The sequence below is a fragment of the Babylonia areolata genome, chromosome 9, assembly GCF_041734735.1.
Source record: "Babylonia areolata isolate BAREFJ2019XMU chromosome 9, ASM4173473v1, whole genome shotgun sequence".
NCBI lineage: Eukaryota > Metazoa > Mollusca > Gastropoda > Neogastropoda > Buccinidae > Babylonia > Babylonia areolata.
Window position 1 is genome coordinate 20387905 of NC_134884.1, and position 12060 is coordinate 20399964.

At 43.4% G+C, this 12060-nt stretch overlaps 1 protein-coding gene across 1 annotated transcript in view; it reads left to right on the forward strand.

Annotated features, from left to right (window-relative positions):
* Nucleotides 1-12060, forward strand: part of LOC143286121 (nose resistant to fluoxetine protein 6-like) — a 44200-nt gene that overhangs the window by 6665 nt on the left and 25475 nt on the right. Inside the window, exons 2-5 of the mRNA XM_076593713.1 lie at nucleotides 1066-1646; nucleotides 4524-4675; nucleotides 6450-6555; nucleotides 10998-11091. Coding sequence (XP_076449828.1) covers nucleotides 1169-1646; nucleotides 4524-4675; nucleotides 6450-6555; nucleotides 10998-11091 — 830 coding nt within the window. The 5' untranslated portion in view covers nucleotides 1066-1168. The remainder of the gene's footprint in view (nucleotides 1-1065; nucleotides 1647-4523; nucleotides 4676-6449; nucleotides 6556-10997; nucleotides 11092-12060) is intronic.

Genomic DNA, 12060 nt, shown 5'->3' on the forward strand with positions numbered 1-12060 from the left:
AAACACACATACATGGGCACACTCGTACACACACACACACACACACACACTCACACATATTCATTACCCATTTCGCTTTTCGTCAAGGTTGTGGGTGGTTGGCAGTGGCTCTTCAGTCAAAATGTCAGCATGGAATGAGTACAGTTAAATGTCATGGCTGCTCAAAATATTCGTCCATCTGATGGTCCACTTCTAACTAAACCTTCTGGCGGACAAGTAGCAATGACCTATTTTAGCATCCTGAATTATTGCACCTATTGGTGACATTTTCATGGTTAGTGGGACCAAGAACAGAAAAAGCAAGATGGTGGCACCTTAGTTTATAGCACTTGACTGAATCCGCATAAAAATTGACTGGTAAAATAATGTATGAAAATTGAGAGTGGAAATTCAATGAAAATGAGTTACAGCATCTACTAATGGTAATATTGTCTCATATAAGCACAAGAATTGCTGATTAAATAGGTTCCTGGATTTAGGACATTTATTGAAAAATATTAGGACTTTATCTGACAGTGCTCTCTCTCTCCACCTGGGCAACCAATTTTTGACTCTTTCTGTGAAAGAGTGCAAGCAATCAGTTTCAGTGCAGAACGATTGTACTTCTCCCCTCTCTTTTTGTATTTCCTTTGCTTTAACACCAACACCATAATTATCTACCCCTGTCATTAATTTTTTTTCTTTTCTTTTTTTGGGTGGGTGAGGAAGGGAGGTGGGTGGGGGGTGGGGGGGCCAGATCATTACCGGTAGTTACATTAATTCTAATTAACCACCTCAGTACATTCCCAACAAGGGAGAGCAAGTAGGTTTTTTTGTGGGGTGACGGGGGTGCAGTGGGGGGTGGGGGGGTTGGGGGGGGGGGGAGTTTAAACCTATCTAACAATATATATTTTGTAGGCTGTGTATTGTGTGCGTGTGTCTGTCTATGCACGCCTGCTGTGTGTGTGTGTGTGTGTGTGTGTGAGAGAGAGAGAGAGAGAGAGAGAGAATTTTATGTGCAACAACACATTTTTTAACTATCGCGATGTATAATGCAAACAATTTTTTTTCCTTTCTTTTTTTCAGAAAGCGCACATAGTGAACCCCCATCTGCACGTGAAAACAAACTTCAAGAAGCTCTGCTGCCACTGAAGAAATCCCCAACAAACTTTCACAACCAGAAACACTCATGGATCCGATGAAGAACCCAGTGGGCGCATCCACCCTCCTCCTCCGCACCATCTTCCTGACCCTGACCCTTACCCTGACCCTCTCCCCCTCCCCGTTTGTCCTGTCTCTGGAAGAACCATCGTACGGTCAGAAACTGCTTGCCTGGTCTCGGCAGCTCCATGAAGCCAGAGCCTCAGTGCTGGACAGGGATGCTACGACGTCCTCTTCTGACGACCCCATTGCCGCACTCCAACCATTATTGGACCTGACGTCATCACAATGGCGTGACGTCATTGCGGAAGCTGCGTCATCAATGGCAGGACATGCGGGAGGAGATGACTACGTGGAAAGGATGCTTGTTGGAGAAGCTGGGGGGAAGGGGGACGGTGAGGAGCCAGTTGTGACGAACACCACGTTGGGGCAGAATGAGACGTTGGAGCTGTGTGTGAATCACACGCTGGCTGCGCTGTTTTCTGGGCAGCAGTGGGCCTTGCATAGTGAGTGTGTTAAAATTACCTTTTAAAAATTTTTATTATTTTTTTTATCAATTCATTTATATATTTATGTATTTATTTATTTCTATTTTGTTGTATTTTATCTATTTTAGAAAGGTCAATCTAACTTTGACATATCACAGTCAGAGTCCGAATAAATTTATGGGTTTTTTTTTTTATTATTACATTTTTTTTCTATCTATTTATTATTTATTTATTTTTGTATTATTATTTCTAAAAAATCTTTTTTATTTTATTTTCTTTAATTCATTTATTCAGTCATTTCTGTTTTTCTTTATCTATTTGTTTATCTTTATTTTCTTATTTCATTTTATTTCCTTTTTAGAAAGGTCATTCTAACAGTGGCATGTCACAGAGTCTGAGAACAGAACTTTATTATCTCAGCAAGTCATGAGAGATTGAGTCATGGTGAACTGTGTATTATGACGTCTGTGATGATGTCTGCAAACAGGGGTGGACACCATTGGAAAGCCTGGCTTTGCATTGCATCACACAGGGCAACATGAACACAATGCTGTACAGTATTGACGGGTGCAATAGCTGAATGGTTAAAGCGTTGGACTTTCAACCTGAGGGTCTTGGGTTCGAATCTCGGTGCGCCTGGTGGGTAAAGGGTGGAGATTTTTCCGATCTCCCAGGTCAACATATGTGCAGACCTGCTAGTGCCTGAACCCCCTTCGTGTGTATGCGCACGCATAAGATCAAATACGCACGTTAAAGATCCTGTAATCCATGTCAGCGTTTGGTGGGTTATGGAAACAACAATATACCCAGCATGCACCCCCCCCCTGAAAACGGAGTATGGCTGTCTACATGGCGGGGTAAATAAAAAACAAACAAACGGTCATACACGTAAAATGTTACATGTCTGTCTGAGTGTGTATGTGTGTGTGTCTGAAATCTGATTGAATGACACAGGAAACAAATGATGAGCACCCAGTGGCAGCCGTCAGTCGGCTCTACCCAGTAGGCAGCCTGTGGTGCAAATGTCCCCGTGTATGTAAAGCGCTTAGAGCTTGGTCTCTGACCGAGGATAGGCGCTATAGAAGTATCCACATCAATCAATCAATCAGTACAGTACAATACAATGCAATGCAATGCAATGCAATACAATACAAATTAAGGTAATGGCCAGTATTAGTGGGGTCCTAAATTCTGGAATCTATTTAAACACAAATTTTCACATCAGTGTTTCACAATGGTCAAGGCATACGAGAACTGAAATGACAAGTTGCATGTAGTCCACCTTTGTAATCAAGAACTAGACATAAAAGCATGCAAAATGACCATAAGATGAATTTGAACTGACACTTAACTAACGATCATCTCAATCCGCCATGTAATATGTATTTGTATTTCTTTTTTAAATTTTTTTATATCACAACAGATTTTATCTGTGTGAAATTCGGGCTGCTCTCCCCAGGGAAAGCGTGGCACTAAACTACAGTGCCACCCCTTTTTTTGTATTTTTTCCTGCGTGTAGTTTTTTATTTGTATTTCCTATCAAAGTGGATTTTTCTACAGAATTTTGCCAGGAACAACCCTTTTGTTGCCGTGGGTTCTTTTACGTGCGCTTAGTTCATGCTGCACACGGGACCTCGGTTTATCGTCTCATCCGAATGACTAGCGTCCAGGCCACCACTCAAGGTCTAGTGGAGGGGGAGAAAATATCGGCGGCTGAACTGTGATTCGAACCAGCACGCTCAGATTCTCTCGCTTCCTGGGCTTCTTAGGTGGACGCGTTACCTCTAGGCCATGACTCCACTAATTTGTTTACCTTTTCAAGGTTTGAGGGGCCCAGCCTGAGAGCAAGATGGTAAGTTTAGCGACTGGAGCTGCATCTGAACTGAGTAAAATGTCCATTAAGATAAGAGTTGAAAACCATTGAGCTTGGGTTACAAATATCTGTTCATGGTAGTATTGTTTCTGGCATCAACTGAATACACCAAAATTGTTTGTAAAATAGGTCCCTGACTTCAGGACGCTAAAAATAGGACTTGACACACTACAACTACACTACACTACATGACACTACTACACTACACTACACCACACCACACTACACTACACTACACTAAAAGTTATATTTACAAACAGTGGCGGACACAATGGAAAAGACGTCACACGGCATCACCCAAGGGAACCTCTTCTGGCCAGAGGGTTACCACACACTACACCACACTACGCTGTACCACACTACACTGCACCACACCACACTACGCTGCACCACACTAGACTACACTACTCCACAGCACAGCACAGCACAGCACAGCACAGCACAGCACAGCACACTACTCCACACCACACCGTACTACACTACACTACACTACACTACACTACACTACACTGCACCATACCACACTACACTGCACCGCACCCCACTACACTGCACAGCACCACACCACACCACACCACACAACACTACTCCACACCACACCCCAACCCACCCCACCCCACCCCACCATACTACACTACACAACACGGCTACACTAAGAGTTATGTTTACAAACAGTGGCAGACACTATGCACCACACTACGCTGCACCACACCACACTAGACTACACTACACTACACTACACTACACTACACTACACATCACCACAACTCAACACTACACCACACTACACTACACTTCTCCACAGCACAGCACAGCATAGCACAGCACACCACATCACACCACACTACACCACACCACACCACACCACATCACACCACACCACACAAAACCACACAACACTACTCCACACACACCACACCACACCACACCCCACCTTACCCCACCCCACCCCATCATACTACACTCCACCCCACCACACTCAACACTACACCACACTGCACTAAGAGTCTCACTGCTTACAGTGGCGGACGCTATGGGAAAGCCATCACACGGCATCGCCCTGGGGAACCTCCTCTGGCCAGGGGGCTATACCCAGTGCATGAACGTCAGAGCCAACACCACAGTTGTCTCCCATCCTTTCTTCTCTGGCCGCTACTGCACTGTGGCTACAATGGTCGGTTTGTTGGTTGGTTGTGGGTGTGTGTGTAGGTGTGTGTGTGTGTGTGTGTGTGTGTGAGTGTGTGTGTGTGTGTGTGTGTGTGTGCGTGTGTGTGTGTGCGTACATGTGTGTGTGTGTGTCTGACTGGATGTATTTGTGTGTTGTGTGTGTATGTGTGTGTGCGTGTGTGTGTGTGCGTGCATGTGTGTGTGTGTCTGACTGGATGTATTTGTGTGTGTGTGTGTGTGTGTGTACATGTGTGTGTGTGTCTGACTGGATGTATGTGTGTGTGTGTACATGTGTGTGTCTGACTGGATGTATTTGTGTGTTGTGTGTGTGTGTGTACGTACATGTGTGTGTGTCTGACTGGATGTATTTGTGTGTTGTGTGTGTGTGTGTGTGTGTTTGTGTGTGACTGGATGTATTTGTGTGTGTGTGTGTGTGCGCGTGCGTGCATGTGTGTGTGTGTGTCTGACTGGATGTATTTGTGTGTTGTAGTGTGTGCACGCGCGTGTGCGTGCATGTGTATGTGAGTGTCTGACTGGATGTCTTTGTGTATTGTGTGTGTGTGTGTGTGTGTGTGCAACCAAGTTCCACGGCTCTCTGGCGAACACAATTATTATTATTGTTGTTGTGCAGCAACCAAATCCCATGGCTGTCTGGCAAACACAGTAGTTATTATTATTGTTGTTGTTGTTGTTGTTGTGGTGGTGCAGCAACCAAATCCCATGGCTGTCTGGCAAACACAATTATTATTGTTGTTGTTGTTGTTGTGCAGCAACCAAATCCCATGGCTCTCTGGCAAACACAATTATTATTATTGTTGTTGTTGTTGTTGTGCAGAAACCAAATCTCATGGCTCTCTGGCAAACACAATTATTATTATTGTTGTTGTTGTTTTTGTGCAGCAACCAAATCCCACGGCTCTCTGGCAAACACAATTATTATTATTGTTGTTGTTGTTGTGCAGCAACCAAATCTCATGGCTCTCTGGCAAACACAGTTATTATTATTATTATTATTATTGTTGTTGTTGTGCAGCAGCCAAATCCCACGGCTCTCTGGCAAACACAGTTATTATTATTATTGTTGTTGTTGTTGTTGTTGTGCAGCAACCAAATCCCACGGCTCTCTGGCAAACACAGTTATTATTATTATTGTTGTTGTTGTTGTTGTGCAGCAACCAAATCTCATGCCTGTCTGGCAAACACAGTTATTATTATTATTGTTGTTGTTGTTGTGCAGCAACCAAATCCCATGGCTGTCTGGCAAACACAATTATTATTATTGTTGTTGTTGTTATTGTTGTGCAGCAACCAAATCTCATGGCTGTCTGGCAAACACAGTTATTATTATTATTGTTGTTGTTGTTGTTGTTGTGCAGCAACCAAATCCCACGGCTCTCTGGCGAACACAATTATTATTATTATTGTTGTTGTTGTGCAGCAACCAAATCCCATGGCTGTCTGGCAAACACAATTATTATTATTATTATTGTTGTTGTGCAGCAACCAAATCCCATGGCTCTCTGGCAAACACAATTATTATTATTATTGTTGTTGTTGTGCAGCAACCAAATCCCATGGCTGTCTGGCAAACACAATTATTATTATTATTGTTGTTGTTGTGCAGCAACCAAATCCCACAGCTCTCTGGCAAACACAATTATTATTATTATTATTGTTGTTGTGCAGCAGCCAAATCTCATGGCTGTCTGGCAAACACAGTTATTGTTATTATTATTATTATTATTGTTGTTGTTGTTGATGTTGTTGATGTTGATGTGCAGAAACCAGATCCCATGGCTCTCGGTTCAACCAGCTTCCTCGTCAGTCTGGGTGTCTGTGTCCCCGACACCTGTTCCAGCCACGACATCGAAGTGATGCTGAGCTTTGGTAATTCATCTACACTGACACAGACACAAACACAAACACGCACAGACACAGACACAGACATGCACACACGGCGTGCTCGCACACACACACACAGACACACACACACACACACACACACAGACACACGAGACGTCATCAAGGTGGTGGACAACGCTCTTTTTTTTTTTTAGAAAGATATTAATTTTTGAAAAGTTAGCGTGGACAACTGCTCTTTTTGGAAAGTTATTTCTGACGAGGTTTTATGGTCAGACGTTCACAGGCATTAGTTCATAGCCCTATTTCTACATTCCCTTTAATGTACTTCAGAATTGTGTTAATGGTTTCTGATTAATATTATAATTTTATTTTTAATTACACATACTTAGCCGTGACCCACTAGTGCAGACTCCGGCAGGGGTCGCCCTCCCTCAACCACCCTCCCCCATTTTTTTTTTTTCATTTGATTGTCAATAATATCACTGATAGTGAAAACTAAAGAATGAACACAGACACACAGACACACACACACGCCTGTAATATCACATACCAGTGAAAAGACATTGAACTAAAGAAAGAAAGAAAGAACACACACACACACACACACACACACACACACAGAGACCTGTTCCATCCACAACATCAGTGTGACTTTTTAAACTCATCCACACTGACACCTGACACAGAGAGCACACACACACACATGCACACACACACACACACACACACACACACACACACACACACACACACACACACACACACACGTGTGCACACATACACACACACACACAGATTGTCAAATGGACATGACAGGGGTAGAGATAAATTGACGAGGGGCAGATCATTTAATTTGGAATACAAATTTGAGAGAGAGAGAGAGAGAACGAAACAAGAGAGAAAGAACCAGTGGGTGTATGTATAAAGTAATTTTAGCGCGATTGCCCAGTGGAGCTACATAATTATGTGACCTGGTTGGAGACATAATTTGACAAAAAACAAGAACGCCAGAGAATCGACAGACAGGCAGAAAATACGAAAAAAAAACTTAGCCGTATGAAGAGCACAGGAACAGGAGTCATGATGGCTGCCGGAAAAAGAGGGCGCTAGCTAGCGGGACAAAGGGGAGGTTACCTACTTCCGGGAGGTTATCGGCCGTATTGCTTTTGCATAGGCGGATAGTAGTTTGCACAGGACAGGAATGTCAGACCCCTGCCGGAGTCTGCACTAGTTGGGTCACGGTAAGTATGTTATTTAAACGTAATTTTAGATAGAAAATTTCCTTTCACACCACACCAAGGGAAACAGGAAAGAACAACACAGCAACCACACCTGTAAACAAGAGAGATAACGATAACGATGACAGTAACAAAAAAACCCACTTATAAGGGATAATACAAACTGAACTGAGAGATTTTGACTTTTTACTATTAATTTAGTCCATGGCATTGCGTTTACGAGCAGGTCAGTCATAATTAATATAACCCATATGGTTCAGGCCGCATGCTTTTGATGCTGAAACCGAAATTGGCGTCAGCTCGGGTGCTGTAGCTGGTGTCTGAATCCCCTTTGGGTGTGTACGCATGCAGAAGATCAAATATGCATGTTAAAAATCCTGTAATCCAAGACAGTGTTTGGTTATGGAACGTTTCTTCTTCTTCTTCTTCATTCGTGGGCTGCAACTCCCACGCACACTCGTATGTACACGAGTGGGCTTTTATGTGTATGACCGTTTTTACCCCGCCATGTAGGCAGCCATACTCCATTTTCGGGGGTGTGCATGCTGGGTATATTCTTGTTTCCATAAACCACCGAACGCTGACATGGATTAGAGGATCTTTAACGTGCGTATTTGATCTTCTGCTTGCGTACACACACGAAGGGGGTTCAGGCACTAGCAGGTCTGCACATATGTTGACCTGGGAGATCGGAAAAATCTCCACCCTTTACCCTCCAGGCGCCGTCACCGAGGTTCGAACCCCAGACCCATAGATTGAAAGTCCAACGTTTTAACCACTAGGCTATAGCGCCCGTCGTTATGGAACGTTAAACAAGAACATAACCAGCATGCACACCCCCGAAAACGGGAGTATGGCTGCTTACATGGTGGGGGTCAATAAACAAAATGGTCATACACGTAAAACGTTTATGTCTGTACAAGTGTGTATGTGTGAATGACTGAAACATGATTGAAATGACATGTACAAGTGTGTATGTGTGAATGACTGAAACATGATTGAAATGACACAGGAAGCGAATGATGAGCGCCCAGTGGCAGCTGTCAGTCGGCTCTACCCAGGCAGGCAGCCTGTTGTGTGCAAGACGGGTGCAATAGCCGAATGGTCAAAGCGCTGGACTTTCAATCTGAGGGTCCTGGGTTCGAATCTTGGTGCACCTGGTGGGTAAAAGGTGGAGATTTCTCCGATCTCCCAGGTCAACATATGTGTAGACCTGCTAGTGCCTGAACCCCCTTTGTGTGTATGCGCACGCATAAGATCAAATACGCATGTTAAAGATCCTGTAATCCATGTCAGCGTTCGGTGGGTTATGGAAACAAGAACATACCCAGCATGCACACCCCCGAAAACGGAGTATGGCTGCCTGCATGGCGGGATAAATAAATAAAAACGGTCATACACGTAAAATGTTACATGTCTGTCTGAGTGTGTATGCGTGTGCGTCTGAAATCTGATTGAATGACACAGGAAATGAATGATGAGCGCCCAGTGGCAGCCGTCAGTCGGCTCTACCCAGGTAGGCAGCCTGTGGTGCAAATGTCCCCGTGTATGTAAAGTGCTTAGAGCTTGGTCTCTGACCGAGGATAGGCGCTATAGAAGTATCCACATCAATCAATCAATCAATCAAAATAACTGTATGTTTGTAAAGCGCTTGGGGCTTGGTCTCCGACCTAGGATAGTTGCTATCCATATCAAGTGCCAGCGTGCTAGCAGCGTTTTGCAGAAAATCAGGACTAATCATCACAGTACCAGTCTGTCCAGCACACAGCATTTTGGGAACACAAGTTGAACTGGTGTCACTGGACAGGTGAACATTTACAACCACTCTGAACATGAAAAAGTTCAAGGAGTAAGAAGTCCCATTGCCTTTTAGGGCCATCGTAGCAGTGAAGCGATATTCATTATTTGCTTATTTATCATCATTTGTTGTCTTTTTTATATTTTTATTTCTATCGTTATTATTATTATTATTATTACTACTACTTTTCTTTTTTTTTTTTATTTTTTAAAATAAAATTATTATTTATTTATTTATGTACACTTATAGTTGACTTCATCAAGTTTTTGCGCCTTGTACATATTATTATTAGTAGTAGTAGTTCTTTTTTTTATGTATTAAAATTTTATCTATTATTTGTTCACCCCTTTTTTTTTTTCTTCTCAAGGCCTGACTAAGCGCGTTGGGTTACGCTGCTGGTCAGGCATCTGTCTGCTTGGCAGATGTGGTGTAGCGTATATGGATTTGTCCGAACGCAGTGATGCCTCCTTGAGCTACTGAAACTGAAACTTAAACTCACTGCGTCCAGGGCTCGGCAATAGGAATGCAGTGCCCCACCCTCTCCTTCTGTTGCTTCAACCTTCCCCCAGCTGGAGACGCCGGTGAACACACCAGTGGACTGTGCACCATCTTCCCTCTCAGTTAACTCACTCAGTATGGCCAGTCCTCTCTTCTCCTCTACATAGACCCCTCGGATGTCCAGTGGGTCTCTGAATGACCCAACCTTTAGCTTCAATCGTCAGATTTGTGGTATTCTTTGTCCACATTCACGTCTTCAGTATAAGAGCCTTCTGCTTGCAATATTTTGATGGTGGTAATTGGGGTGAAACGCTGTTAACGTCGTCTCTTTCGCCGTTCGTATGGAAAGAGTTAACAGAACATCCCTCAGTAGCCCAGCTAAATTGCGCCCAACAGCATCCTCCCACAACATGACAGTTTTCATCAGCATACTGATGTTGGTCGTCAAGTGGAAGAAGAAGAAGAAGAACAAGAAGAAGAAGAGCTGAAGTCAGGTGTTCCTGTGCAGTTGGCTTGACTATAAGAAACAAAAGATAAAAAATGAAAGGTGTCATAGATTCTTTGCAAATCTTTTTTATTTTATTTTACTTAAAAAAAATTTTTTTTGACTGTTAACAGCCCTGACATAGATATGATTTGGTTTCATGTGTGTGTGTAATGAAAATAATAATATTGATAATAATAATGATGATAATAATGATAACAATGACGACGACGACGATGATGATGATGATGATGATACTACAACTACAACTGCAACTACAGCTACTACAACTACCACTTCTACAATATTCATATAGTGCTGAATCTTGTGCAGAGACAAAGCAAACCACTTTAATGTAACCAATGAGAAAAAGAACAGAGAGTCTGATAAATTGGTCGATTTGTTTCACTGAAACAAAACAGTGCAATGCAATCTTTACCTGTTTCAGTGTTGGAATTGCTCAACGTGACCAGTCCTCAAATCAAGCCCGTCATCGTGTGTGCTGAGACCCGGCCCATCAACGCTAAAGCCGTAGTGGCCATGTGAGTATGATAAAGGTTAACTCATTCAGCTCCAGGTACGAGTTAACTCGTCCATGACTCATACCATGATCACTTCCCCCTGTTGACCAGGTACGAGTATTCTAGGTACCAACACACTATTCCAGTTTCATTTATTCGTGCTTTGCACAGCTGGCATTTTAAAACTGAACCGTGTACGGATTCCAGAAGCATGAATAGCACGAAGCTTTGTTCAGCTAATTGAATCAACAATTCTCCAGTTCTGCAGTGTTCTCATATAGTGCTGATCCATGGGAGGTGAAGCAGGCATATAGCATTAGGGTAGAGTGAGTTAAAGATAAAAGGTTCTGAATCAACAATTCTCCATTCTGCAGTGTTCTCATATAGTGCTGGTCCATGGGAGGTGAAGCAGGCATGTGATTGAATCAACAATTCTCCATTCTGCAGTGTTCTCGTATAGTGCTGGTCCATGGGAGGTGAAGCAGGCATGTAGCATTAGGGTAGAGTGAGTTAAAGATAAAAGGTTCCATAGGTTTTTACGGCCATGAGGGTAGTGAATGAATTCCATCTACACAGTGTCTAGGGCGCAGCATAAGAAGGCGTGCATGGCCCAGTCCTCTCCCTTTAACCCTTTCACCGCCAGTCAATTTACAGTACAAAATTCCCATGTGGCATAAACATAGAAAAGACAGTGGCTGAGAATAGCTGGGGATTCCCCCTGCAATGTATAGAAAATGTGGCCTATCCTACCACCGAACATTAAGAGCAGTAGGTTCATGGATAACAGACCAATGAATGGCCACCTTTCAGTGACATGGGTCCTCTGCCACGCCTGTGCATAAATGTGAGCTTGGCGGTGAAAGGGTTAAACCTTCCCCAGTCGAAGTCAGGTAACCAGTTTACACCTGGCTTGGGTGGAGGGAGGAAGATCAATGTAAAGTGCCCTCCTTTCCCCCAGGGCACAACACAGCACAGCACAACACAACACAG